General features: G+C 42.0%; 1 protein-coding gene across 5 annotated transcripts in view; it reads right to left on the minus strand.

Annotated features, from left to right (window-relative positions):
• Nucleotides 1-13231, minus strand: part of Dicer1 (dicer 1, ribonuclease III) — a 64253-nt gene that overhangs the window by 15401 nt on the left and 35621 nt on the right. For 3 of the 5 annotated variants that reach the window (XM_048362937.1, XM_048362936.1, XM_048362938.1), the window contains 12 exons: nucleotides 11890-12132; nucleotides 11084-11238; nucleotides 9557-9689; nucleotides 8168-8243; nucleotides 6996-7135; nucleotides 5115-5294; nucleotides 4688-4901; nucleotides 4349-4502; nucleotides 3115-3297; nucleotides 2809-2914; nucleotides 1966-2141; nucleotides 116-902 (listed from right to left, as the gene is read on the minus strand). In XM_048362937.1, coding sequence (XP_048218894.1) covers nucleotides 116-902; nucleotides 1966-2141; nucleotides 2809-2914; nucleotides 3115-3297; nucleotides 4349-4502; nucleotides 4688-4901; nucleotides 5115-5294; nucleotides 6996-7135; nucleotides 8168-8243; nucleotides 9557-9689; nucleotides 11084-11238; nucleotides 11890-12132 — 2547 coding nt within the window. Of the gene's footprint in view, nucleotides 1-115; nucleotides 903-1965; nucleotides 2142-2808; nucleotides 2915-3114; nucleotides 3298-4348; nucleotides 4503-4687; nucleotides 4902-5114; nucleotides 5295-6995; nucleotides 7136-8167; nucleotides 8244-9556; nucleotides 9690-11083; nucleotides 11239-11889; nucleotides 12133-13231 lie in introns of those variants that run through there. The other 2 variants (XM_048362939.1, XR_007213257.1) reach the window with 2 other exon arrangements.

Here is a 13231-nt window from a genome sequence, read left to right on the forward strand (position 1 = left end):
CTCTGTGGGTGGCAGCACACCCCCCAACCCCCTTCTTGGGAAGTTCCTCAACCCTTCCAACCACTTTCAGGCCCATGAAGAATTACCTGCTCAGGCAGAGAGCACCATGTCTTACCTTTTTGCTTCTCATGTATGAAAGGCGGCCCTCGTGAGCATCGGGGTAAGTGCAAAAGAGATAGGTGGTGATGGCGTGCTTTAAGAAGGAGTCACCAAGCATTTCAAGCCGCTCCAGGTTGAACCCATCACTGGCGTTTGACAGAGTCAAAGCCTGAAGAATAAGCCCAGGATTGGGGCCAAGCGTCCTCGAGGAGAGCCCAGCAGGCGGGCCCTGCTCCCGGTCCATCCTATCCTTGAGTGCATCAACAGCGTCAGGCGTACCAGTGCCAGGCCTCGCGGCCCCCGCGGGACTTCCATCTGAGGTAGATTTGTTAGCATTTCCACCAAGGTATTTATTACTCAGTAGAGGACATTCATCGCTGGGCTTGGGCTGGTTCTCATAATTGTATAAATTCTGAATGGGATATGAGGTAGTTGGTTGTACAGGTATTTCCTGCTTGTAGTAATTCAGCTGATTTCCTTGGCAAAAGTCTCTGTTAGCTAAATCATAATTGCCATTGGCAAGGTTTTTATTGTAAGAAAGACCATTAATTGCTGTCAGATCTGTGGAGACTTCAATCTGGAGCTTACCAGGTGACCCACCGAGTAGCGCTCTGCAGGGCACAGACATTTGGTCGTGGTTTCCTAAGGAGGTTCTATTAGCACCTTGATGTGCAGCATTTCCAGGGACTATAATTGTGCTGTGCTTACAGTAATTATCGTTTTCAGCCGAAGAGGAGTTAGAAATTGAGATGAAGGATTTGCTGTCGATCGATTTTTTCCACCCAAAGTCTAAGTTGGGGTACCTGCAAAGACATTTTTATAACTTTTCAAAAGGGCTAGGGTTAGAAAGTGATAGCATTTTGAACTAAAAAACAACTCTATGAGAGATACTCCCTAGTTCAGAAAAGAAAACGAATTCCAAGTCAGAACAGGACATCGTTTGGAATTCTGCACTAGGTCAATTGTAATAAGCAGGGCTTTGCTGCTTTAATGGCTGCCCCAGAGCACAGCACAGTGGTTGAGCAGATCAGGCTTGAAGGTAGCCAGCAGGACCCGGAGGCACGGACTTTACGGTGGAATCCAGGCCTCTGTCAATCAGATGAGCAATTCTGGGCAACTCTCATTGCTACTTGGCCTCAGCCTCTGCTTGTATAAAGCAGCCAGCAGCAACTACCACACCGGACTATTCTGAGAAGTCAATGAGTTAATACAGGAATGTTATTTGAACTGGTGTTTCACACGGTATCAAGTACAAATAACAGACCTGTGATTATTCACATTGTGTTCAAAGTCCCTTCAATCCCTAGAGCCATCTGGTTTTTCTACTGGGTAAATGAAGTTAATCTGAATGGAAAAGCAAAAAAATTCCCAAAATAAGAGTCTACTAATGGGAAGAAAACAATGAAGACAAAAATAGACACGACACACTGTTTTATTTTCTTTAACTATATATATATATTTTTTGCCTTTTCTTTTTTGGTACTGGGGATCGAACCCAGGATGTTGTATTTGCTATGCAAGCAAAGCAAGCACCCTGACAGTGAGCTACATCCCAGCCAAACCCAAGTGGTGTGTATATATTTAGAAGAGAAAGGCAGTCTTAACTGTTTGCACTCTCATTTCAATATCACCAGTGAAGAAAGAAATTCATTTTGCCTACCTCTCACTTTCAAGAACAGAGGGCCCAGTGACCCAGTATGCTGGTGTTTACAACATGCCAAAGAATGTGTTCTTCCATGTATTAGACATCTGGTGTTTTCTTTCAGTAATTTAGGACAACAGAAAAGTAAAATTTGCACTTAATTCCATTCTGTTGCAAACAGGATTTCACAACCCATGGTCTTTCTGACTGCAGCACGCGCATACCTGAAATCCGCAGGAAGGGATCTGACTCCCACGCCAGCGTCGCTGGCTGTCTGCGCTCTTAGCTCCTCTGCAGTGAGAAGGCAGTGAAGGCGGTACAGGATGCTGGGGAGACAAACTGCTTTTCTCCACAGTGATGCTGGAATTGGATGTATAGCACAGAGTTCTGGAACCAGGATCTTTGAGTAAGGAAACAAGTGAGTAGATAAATACAAAGTGTGATCACACATGATCAAGTGTGTGGACACAAAAATAAAAGAAAATTAAGGTTATTTCACACAAATTGATAAAGATAAAAATAATAAATGCTATAAAAGCTAATTTTAGAAAGAATTTTAAAATAGTAATCCTTCCTCCAAATGGAACTTAGCCTAGGATTTATGGGGAATGGTCCAAGGATAAAGCAAAACTTTCAAAACTTAACTGAAGATGGCATGAAATAAAGTCTAAGGGTTGGGCAGCTTCCCCCAAATTGTAAATCACCCAGATAATTTGATAGTGTATCACTGAAACAGGTCTTTAAAAATCTTAGTAAGCAAGCTGAGCAGCAGTGGCTCTCACTGTAATCCTGGCTACTTGGGAAGCTGGCACAGGGAGGATCGTAGTTCATGAGACGCTTGTCAGCCAAGCACTAGGCCCAATGGCATGTGTGTGTTGTTCTAGCTACGGAAGGAAGCTGCAAATAGGCAGATCACCACCCTGCCCCTGGCATGTGTTGGACAAGCAAGTAGCCAGCACAAAAGGGGCTGGACGTGTGGCTCACCAGAAGAGTGCCCGAGTTCAAACCCTCAGCCCCAGTACCAACACAAAAAAAAAAAAAAAAGCATGCCAGTAAAAATTCATTACCTGTTTATTCTGCAGACTTTCCCATTTGGCTTTCCTCTTTTCAGCGCTGCTTAGAGGAAGTGCTTTTCCCTTCTGATTCAAATGCCGAGGTGTCAAGAGATTAAGTCTGTAAAGGTCAAAGTGAATTCATCAAGACAGATAGAAAATAAGTCAATCTATCTAACTATCTATCTTCTCTCACAGCTTTCCAGCTGTGCCTACAAATCACAGCTAGCATAATGGCAGACTCCCTGGACTAGTTTGGACAAAGGCACTCTGCGAAGAACACCTCAAGCACAGTGGAAATGGTGCTCCTGGAGCTCTTACCTGGAAGATGTGTGGTCCACATCCAACAGTGGCTGGTTGAGATTGGTCAGGTCAAGGTTATACTTTGTTTTATAATATTCTGCAAAAGTTTCATATTCGGGGGAAGGAAATTTACTGAGAGGGGTAAGATCAGTGTACACATCAGCTACATAAAATCGGTGAGGCTGATCAAAATTGCGGTATCTAAAAGAGAAAATCAATCGGTTGCTTTTTCCTTTAAATCAGCTATTCCTAAAACAAAACTGTTTTAACATGGAAACACAAATCATGATTGAGAATTTAACAAAAGGTTAAATAAAAAGAGCACTAGTAAAAACTTCAATTCCAAAGGTGGTATTTTAAGCGTATCTGAGACAATAAAAACTGTATATGAATCAGGTAAAAACTGACTTGCATTCTCCCCTACTCTATTCTCCTTCTTCGAAATACCTATACTTTGCTAACACATGAAAGCTAAATGGTATCTTAACATGTCTGACCATCAAAACAAAGCAATACAGAAGGCTTAGAATATCCAAATATTTGAGTAAATACTTTGAATGTTACTAATGCTAAACATGAGGCACTGAATACTTGCCACATAAGATGTATTAAAGCATCTGTAACAATGACAGTCTAGTGATAATTAATGTCTGAAACAATTGAAGAAAGATCCTACTGCACCCACTACTCTAATGCTTGGAAAAGTGCTTGTATTTAATTTTATGGCTCAAACCCCGAAAGTTTTATTGCCTTTTTTTTTTTTTTAGAAAATAAGATAGTATTATTATCCCTATTGAGTTCAGTAACATTATTTCTTATAGAAACTTTAAGAAACAAAATTATTACTCATGATCGAATTCTATAATAGTTTAGGGATTAAAAGGAGAAGATTTTAAGAAGAAAGACTGAGTATTATTTTGCTGATCTGACCCGTACCTTCAAGGTTCTGGGTTTGTTTCTTAGGTGAGTAAATCACAGAGAACAGCCCAGCAGGAATCATGCCAATGTCTATCAATGCTGCCCTAGGAAAGCTGAAGTCACCACTCACCTACAGGCCCCCATCAACAAAGTAGCTTTGAAAACACAATGTCAACACCATGTTCCTTCCTGTTTAAGCACCTACCTGAGGTGTGGATGGCTGGAGGCTTGGCTCAAGTGGTAGAGCGCCTGTCCAGCAAGCACGGAGGCCCTGAGTTCAATACTCAATAGCACCAACATAATAATCTTGGTAATCATGGTAATACAGACCTACCTTGGAATGATAACTGCATCTTGGTAATCTTCCAATTTAAAAACAAAAGGTGTTTCTTTTGAATACTTTGTACTGGGAATGCCTATTCGTGCTTCAGATTTCTCAATATCTTCCATGAATTTAAAGTCAATATCCAAAGTGCTGGAGTCATTAACTTAGGGGGGAAAAAAAGACTCTTTAACTGGTTAAAATACAATAAGGATAAGATTCCTATTTAGGGTACACTGACACGTGTCTGATTTAGTTATCACAGGAGGAGACTTTCCTAGTGTACACTGTAAGATGGCGTGTGCTCTGTGACTACTATGAAGGGACACTGGACCGCCGGACACTTCTTACCGACATTGAGAGGTAGAACACAGTATGCTGAGTCGGCATCTGTAGGCTTAAATTCTAGTGCGGGTTTTTCAAGCCGAAGAATATGCGAGAATATATACTGGTGAAGCCTTGTAATAAGCTCAAGCATTTGGAGAGACAGTGTGAAACCAGACTTCTTCAGCTCGATGGATATGGTCACCTCTCCAGAGCGTGTATACACAGGAAAGTGAGGAATCTTGGACAAAAGAAAAAGAAAGCAGCCATCAGTCAGCAGGCATCTTATTTCTATCAACACAGTAAACTTGAGAAGACAAGGATGACCGCTTCTTGGCCTTTTGGCTGAGATCAAATGCAGAGAGCAAGCTGTTTTCTACCAGGATAGAAGAGAAGCTGCATGGACTCAGGTGACCGATGGAGGTGAGAGGCCTCCGGAGTAGGCAGGGCCTACCTGAGGTATAGGCTTGGCAGTAAGTATCCCAAAACATCTTGTGGTATCTTCCGGGGGATAGAGCTTCCGCCTTCTGAAGTTGAGCTCATCAGGTAAGGGGGTAGTTAACACCATTCCAATCACGTACAAGTAGCAGGGCTCATCAGGTTTAGGGTAACTATCCCTCAAGCACTCAGGAATCTACAGTTGAAAAGAAAAATTAAGCATCATGCTCAACTACAAATAGCCTCTAAGGCAAATTTTTGCAAGAAAAGAAAGGAAATGTATTCCTAGTCATATAAAAGGTAAGAATGTACAGGGGCGGGGGGGGGGGGCGGGGAGAAGAACTCTCAATTATGTCACTCGGCCATCTGCTGCCAAAGTCTGAGTTTCTCACGTTCACTTTGCCTATTTCTTCTGATTAGGAAACTCTTCTGCCTTGGATTTAATTTATTTTCTCACTATAAAATAACAGACTTTATACAAAGATGAACACATTTTTTAAAAATCACTGCACTCAAAGAGAACCTCACTAATGTTTTAATATATTGTACAATCTCTTCACCTTTTCATCCTATATAAATGTATGTAGACATTACATACACAATCACACAGGACAGACTAGTATATATCTGTGTGTGTCTCTGTATTTGAGGTAAGTGGAATTTTATCTCTGGTTACTTTAATAAGACTATCTTTCACTGACTTGATACCATCATTTTTATTGACTGTCACATTACCTGAGTAGTTACATGATCTCAAGTTGTTTCTATGCTTTCAATATTAATACACCCTACAGCTTAGGGACCTGCAGTTTCTAAGAGGCAATGACAAATCACAGCATCCAGAGCACTGGGCCCGAGGCAGCTTTGATTAGCAGTCTACCAAGGAAGCCAGAATGCGTGAGCAGGAGGTGGGCAGCCTGGGTTTCTCCCAACACTGGCTGGCAGCAGTGGTGCTGGTCCTTTAAAAACAGTTGAATAGGAACACTGAATAGGAAGGAAAGAAGCATTTCACCAAAAAAGTCATTTCTTTTTTTTAACAGAGAGCTTGGGACTCAGCTCAAATGGTAGAGCACCTGCCTGGCAAGTACATGGTCCTAAATTCAACCCCCAGCACTGCAAGGAGAAAAGCACGAGAGAGAGAGAGAGAGAGAGAGAGACAGAGAGACAGAGAGACAGAGAGACAGAGAGAGACAGACAGACAGACAGACAGAGAGAGACAGACAGACAGAGAGAGACAGAGAGAGGAGTGAGAGAGAGACAGAAAGAAGGAGGAGGAGGAAGAGGAGGGAGGGAGAGAGAGGCAAGGAGCAGGGAGGGAGGGAGGGGGATTTGAATACTGAAAATGCTTAGCTTGGTGCATTATTTTAAAAGAAACAACTGAGAAAGACAAAGCCCCCGCATTTATGCTAAGGGCACAGCAAAATCTTGCCTTTGGGGTTCTTATTGGTAGAAAATATTAACAAATTGTTTGAAAACAAATTCTTAAGCCAAGTATGACTAGGACTGAAGAGAGATTCAGAGGTGTTCTGTTTTGACTTGCAGCATGGGATGGGCCTATCTCCAGGGCTGGGGGGACAGGCATACCCACCACCGAGAGCATCTTCCACACCCACACAAAGGCTCCTGTCCTAGCCACTGGTAAAATGAATGGAAGAAAAACTATCTATTCAAGTGAAATAAACCCATTTTGTGTGGAATCTGATAGATGAGTCCACAACTCCTATGGGGGAAGGGAGGGCGAGAGGGGAGAAAGTAAACAACATTTGAAATGTGAGTGAAAGGGCAGATGTGGGAGGAGTTGTGGACCGGAGAGCTGACTGCGGCCCAGGCAGGAATCTGGAAAGCACCCAGGCAGAGAGCCAGGCTGGACTTGCACTCCGCTCTAAGCAATACTAACGGCTTTGGGGTAGCACTGCCTCCGCTTGGTGGAGCCCGGTCTTCCAGGCACACTGGTCTCTTCCTCGTCGTGCAAATCCAGCTCTTCTTCATACTTAACTGTCTCTTTCCCAACGGGCATTAAATGTTCATCCAGCTCACCTAACAGACACAGAATGACAATTACTATAAACAACCCTAATTTTGTCTCTCAAATTAGTAAGTACTCTAGAGAGCACCAAGTTTGAAGCAGAGAAGAGTAATGCAACCTACAGCACTTCCGCCTGCAATACTGCAAGAGTGCACATAGTCTACTCTGGCATTTATATTGTCAATATGAACAAGAATGCAATTTTTTTTTCTTTTGTCAGGCAAGGGGCTTGAACTCAGGACCTGAGTGTTGTCCCTGAGCTCTTCTGCTCAAGACTAGCACCCTACCACTTTGAGCCACAATATCAATTCCAGTTTTCTGTTGTTAAATTGGAGATAAGAGTCTCACAGACTTTCCTGCCTGGGCTGGCTTTGAACCATGACCCTCAGATCTCAGCCTCCTGAGTAGCTAGGATGACAGGCATGAGCCACTAGCACCCGGTGGAATGCAAATTCTGGTCTAAGATTAAAAATTTTGGGCTGGGGATATAGCCTAGTGGCAAGAGTGCCTGCCTCGGATACACGAGGCCCTAGGTTCGATTCCCCAGCACCACATATACAGAAAACGGCCAGAAGCGGCGCTGTGGCTCAAGTGGCAGAGTGCTAGCCTTGAGCGGGAAGAAGCCAGGGACAGTGCTCAGGCCCTTAATCCAAGGCCCAGGACTGGCAAAAAAAAAAAAAAAATTTTATTTAAATCTCAAGAGCATATAGCATATATCCCTTCTAAACAAGAAGGCAGAAAGAAAGCCTTCTCATACACACACATACATATGTGTGTGTGCATATGTACATGATATAGACACACATATTGCATAAATACACACTATTAGAGACTAACCTGACAAACTAATACATCAAAAGGAAATGTTTAGGACCTGACCTAACTCATGGTGGGACCCTTCAGTTATACAATGTTTACATCTGAATGCACTAAAAGACAACAACAACAGCACATTTCCAGCCCTACAAAACCCCTCAGAACCTGGAAAGTCCTTGAGATACTACTGTTTTATCTACAAGTGTTTCCCAAACCCATTTACTTACCAATTTTATGCAGTTTTTCACAGCAAATCAGAGCCACAACTCTTTCAGCCAGGCGTACACAGCTCATCGGTGGGCCCTGAAACAAAGCCTTCAATCACAGGCCTGCAGCTTCAGACCACAGCACATCATCTCTGAGCCTCGACTTTAGAGTCTTTAAAGCTCAATTCACCAAGACCAAGATCGATCCTGATTTAAGATTTTTAAAAATCCAACCTTCCATATTTGAAACAGTCCTCCTTCTTTTCCGTGGTGGTGCTGGGGTGGAAGTCAGGCCTCAAACCTGCTAGGGAAGTGTTGTCACTGAGCTGCATCCTAGGCCCTGAGTCCCGCCTTTAAAAACCCTGCCCAGAAAGTTGGGCACCAGTGGCTCGTGTCTATAATCCTAGCTACTCTGGAGGATGAATCTGAGGATCAAGGTTCAAAGCCTGTCCAGGGCAGGAAAGTTCTAAGAGTCTATCTCCAATTAACCACCAAAAAGCCAGACATGAAACTGTGCCTCAGTGGTAGAGCATTAGCCTTGAGCAAAAGAAGCTCAGGGACAGCACCCAGGCCTTGAGTCAAAGCCACAGGTCCGACACACACACACACACACACACACACACACACACACACACACACACACACACACACACGGCCCAGCAAAGAACTAAGCTATAAAGAAGAGTTTACAATTTTGATAAATATATATTTCAGCAAGATTTTAAAGAATTTTATTCTCATTAATCCACAGACATACAACAAAAAAGATGCTTTACTGGTCGATAACTAACTCAGACTCAAATACTGAGCAGCTTTCTATGCACCACAGAAACTGCTCATCTGCAGAAATGCAGGTTAGTGCTGGGATCAAAGAAAGGACAAGAGCTACAAAAGCAATGTTTGATTTGTCAATAATGCAGTGAGAACAGTTCAATTATATGTAATGACTTCTTTTTATTTTGCCAGTCCTGGGGCCTGAACTCAGGGCCTGAAAACTGTCGCTGGCTTCTTTTTGCTCAAGGCTAGCACTCTACCACTTGAGCCACAGCGCCACTTCTGGCCTTTTCTGTTTATGTGGTGCTGAGGAATCAAACCTAGGGCTTCATGCATGCCAGGCAAGTACTCTACTGCTAAGCCATATTCCCAGCCCACGTGTAATGACTTTTATGTTATTATTTATGTATCAAAGCCACAACTGAATGAGAAATGTCAGGTCATTCAGCCCTATTACAAGAGTGTGAAAAATTACACAGTCTATTAAAATCTGAACATGTAGCTGATTACAAGATAAAAATCTAGTTTCTAAAATAGATTTCAAAATCAACTTTATAATTTGCATGTACTAGAAAAAATGATAACAATCCATAAGTAATAAACTAAGATGCACAATCATTTCTTTTCCACACTTACAACAATGGAGGCGCGAAGGGGCGAGTTAATGGGCAGATAAAGGGTTGAGCAGAATGTACCATCGAGCAACTCCTGGGTTCTACATTTGGGAGCTAGGTGAGTGAATGGATCACTTGGTAGTCTAGCACAGTATCTATGAAGAAAAAAAGAAAAATATGGGACCCAAGTGAAGGAAGGGGTGACAGTGTCCAAGAAAAGAAATATATTCATTACTTGACTTATGAAATGGCAAGCCCTCTGTACAATATCATCATCATCATAATAATAATAATAATAATATATAACAGTCATCAATTAGGTAAGAACCACCAATGGCTATGTGGCAGTGGTCACCCTGGGAAAAGGAGTACATCTTACATAGTCCCAGTCTCTCCTTACAGCATAAGGAAATGGTCACTTCAGAATAGCAAGTTTTCAGACCTTACTCAAGTGGCATAGAAGGGCATAAGCCCCATGGTAGGACAGGCTAAGAACAAAGCATCACTCAGCCACGTGTTAGCCTGAACTGTAGAACCTAGACTCACATAAGGTTGACAACCTCGTATAAACTCCAGTGAAGAGGCAGACCACAAACTAACTAACCCACAGCTTTCACAAGTTTCAAGTCAGAGCCAAATGTGTCTGGTGATTCATTCTTGTAATCTCAGCACTCAGGAGGAGGGAGGAAGACCTCAAGTTTGAGGCCAGCTTGGTCTACACAGAAAGATTCCATCTCAAAATAACCAATTAAAACAACAACAACAACAACAACAACAAAAACCCCTTTCAAGGTGAAGGCTGAAGAGTGGCTCCTGGCTGAAGGAGACCAGGGAGGTAGACCACAGTACTGGGGTTTCCTACACCAAGTTGAAGATTGCTGTCATTACATCAGTTTTTCTGTGCCCATTTGGCCATGTACTTGTGTTTTGTTGATATTTTCATCTTATTTAGACTGACCTTAGAGATACAGCCCAGCAAGCGGGTATGAGCCAGAAATGACCATTGTTAATAATTTATGTAATATTGCTTTTTTTGGGGAAGATTTCTTAGGATTGCTATTCTTGATGAATATTTTTCAGGTACTTAGGAAGTTTCAAGACAAGGTTAAAGAAAATCCTATACTAGCTCTATGAGTTTGCCCCTGAATAAAATTCATCTTGATATACAAACTAGATATGTAAATGTCTTTTCTTCTATGAAATGTTAGCTCAGAACAAAATAAATTAGAACATAATAAAAATACAAATTAATTTATAATCATCTTAGTTCATTTGCTAATAAAAATTCAGTATTATCCAAAATTTATGGAGCAAATAAAAAACACCACCATTTGGGGTTGTAAAAATAAGTCGAACTACAAGAAGGATGAGGACATCATGCCAGCTTTGTCAGTAAGTACCAGACATTGGCTACTGCCCAAATGCTACGTCTCATGAAAAATGCCACTTTTCTTTCATCAAAATAAAGAGTGGTGACAGTGTAATGTAAGCAACAACACTGACAAGTTTTGCAATACCAGTCTTTCCACAGCAGTTCCAGCTACTTTACCTATTGATATGCCCAATGGCTGTGTTGATTGTGACCCTCGGGCCCCCGTCATCAGGCCTCAGCACGTACGGTGGGAAAATGTCATCATCGTCCACAATGGGGTCCACATCATTCTCGCCAGTATCCACTGACTTGGAACACTTGTTTCTCAAAATCTGGAAGTATGAAAACAGAGCTTTAGATGAGAATAAATCCCTGCTTTGCCATACATTAGCTGTACCTACAGAAAAAGCTCTTTCAGCTAGGCGCGGTGGTGCACACCTGTAATCCCAGCACTGGGAAGGCTGAGGCAGGAAGATGCAAAGTTCAAAGCTACACAGTGAGACCCAGTGTCAAAAAAGAAATGGAAGTTCTTTTGACAGGACGTACCTACTTCTCCTAAACACACTTTTGGAACTCCACAGTCACCTGCTGCAGAAAACTGCAAGCACAGAATCCTCCCGGCTCCTGTCACGTGGAGACACCTGGCGTACAGTTCAAGGTATACACTGCCTTGCACATGTGCATGCACACATACACACACCCTTCAGTCCTGCCCAAGTATAACAATGTCACCACACTCCCTCCACAACACAAGCACATCAATAGCCACTCCACCACCCAAACTTAGGGGCCCTTCTCACAATCCCTGTGGCTATTTACACACTACTATATCAACAGTGCAAGCATTTTGCAAACTGTTGTTGGGCTCTGTGACACACCTCAGCATCCTGACGAAAGTCTGTGATGCACATTTATTGGGACTCCTATGTGGGAAAAGTGTTCCTATCTATTTCCACGCACACAAACAACAATGAAGAGTGTACCTTTTCAATAGCTTTGTAGGTTTTCAGGTCTTCTTCAAAACTTTTGATTTTGTCTGTGTCTGCTAACATTATGTAATTAGAGATCGGGGCCCTTGCTCTTCCTTTAGACTGAACATAGGATCGATATTCTGTGGGCAAATCAAAACGAACCACCAAGTTGCATTTTGGTATATCAACACCCTCTTCTACAATACTTGTTGCAATAAGCAGGTTGGTCTCATGTGCTCGAAACTTCCTAAGTACCTGAAAAATATTCATCAAGAATAGCAATCCTAAGAAATCTGCCAAAAAAAAAGCAATATTATATAAATTATTAACAATGGTCATTTCTGGCTCATACCTGCTTGCTGGGCTGTATCTCTAAGGTCAGCCTAAATAAGATGAAAATATCAACAAAACACAAGTACATGGCCAAATGGGCACAGAAAAACTGATGTAATGACAGCAATCTTCAACTCGGTGTAGGAAACCCCAGTACTTCTACTTTACAGAGGCGCCATAGCCCACATCACAGAAAGCCACATGCTCAAAGGGCTGTATAACATCCAACCAAGCAGGTGAGCAAACAAAGCCACTCCTGGGGGCCTATCCCTTCAATGATGCCAAAACTCTATCACTAACATCCCCAAGGCACGTGAAATTAAAAATAACAAGCAGAACGTTGCTTGGGCCTCGAAACTTCAGAAATTTTCAAAAAGCCAGAATTCAAACAAAATAAAAGCTTTCAACACAAAAATCTAAGGTCACGTTATTCCACAATACAGAGTACTTTTTTAGACAGTCACATCTTCTAGAGCAGTTTACCCCAAAGCTGGAATACTATCAAAACACTGTAGAAAATTCCTTTACCAGGAATTAATTTTGCCAATTTTAAGTTAAATAACCAACTTCCAACAGAAGGTTTTACATGCAAGTCAGAACATTATTTTAGCTCTGAGCATTTTTATAATGCTATAATGTATAAGCTTTAAAAAGCAAGGGAAAATGGCAAAATTAGGCTAGGTGTAGTGGCACACACCTTTAATCCTAGCCACTTGGGAGGCAGAGATTGAGAATATTGCAGTTCAAGGCTAGCCTAGGCAAAAACAAAAATTAGCAATACTCAACCAATAAACCAGCTGTGGTGGTATATATCTATAATCTCAACTATTTAGGAGACAGGACAGAAGGACTGTGGTCTAAGGCTAGCCCTAAACAAAAATATGACAACTTATTGTTAAAATAAAGAAAAAAGGGCTGACGGCAGGGCTCAAGTGGTAGGGTTCCTATCAAGCAAGAATGGGGCTCTGAATTTCAATTCTAATTCTGCTATCTGACCCTCGTAAAACAAACCTTACAAACC

Source organism: Perognathus longimembris, chromosome 14, assembly GCF_023159225.1.
Source record: "Perognathus longimembris pacificus isolate PPM17 chromosome 14, ASM2315922v1, whole genome shotgun sequence".
In the NCBI taxonomy this organism is placed as follows: domain Eukaryota; kingdom Metazoa; phylum Chordata; class Mammalia; order Rodentia; family Heteromyidae; genus Perognathus; species Perognathus longimembris.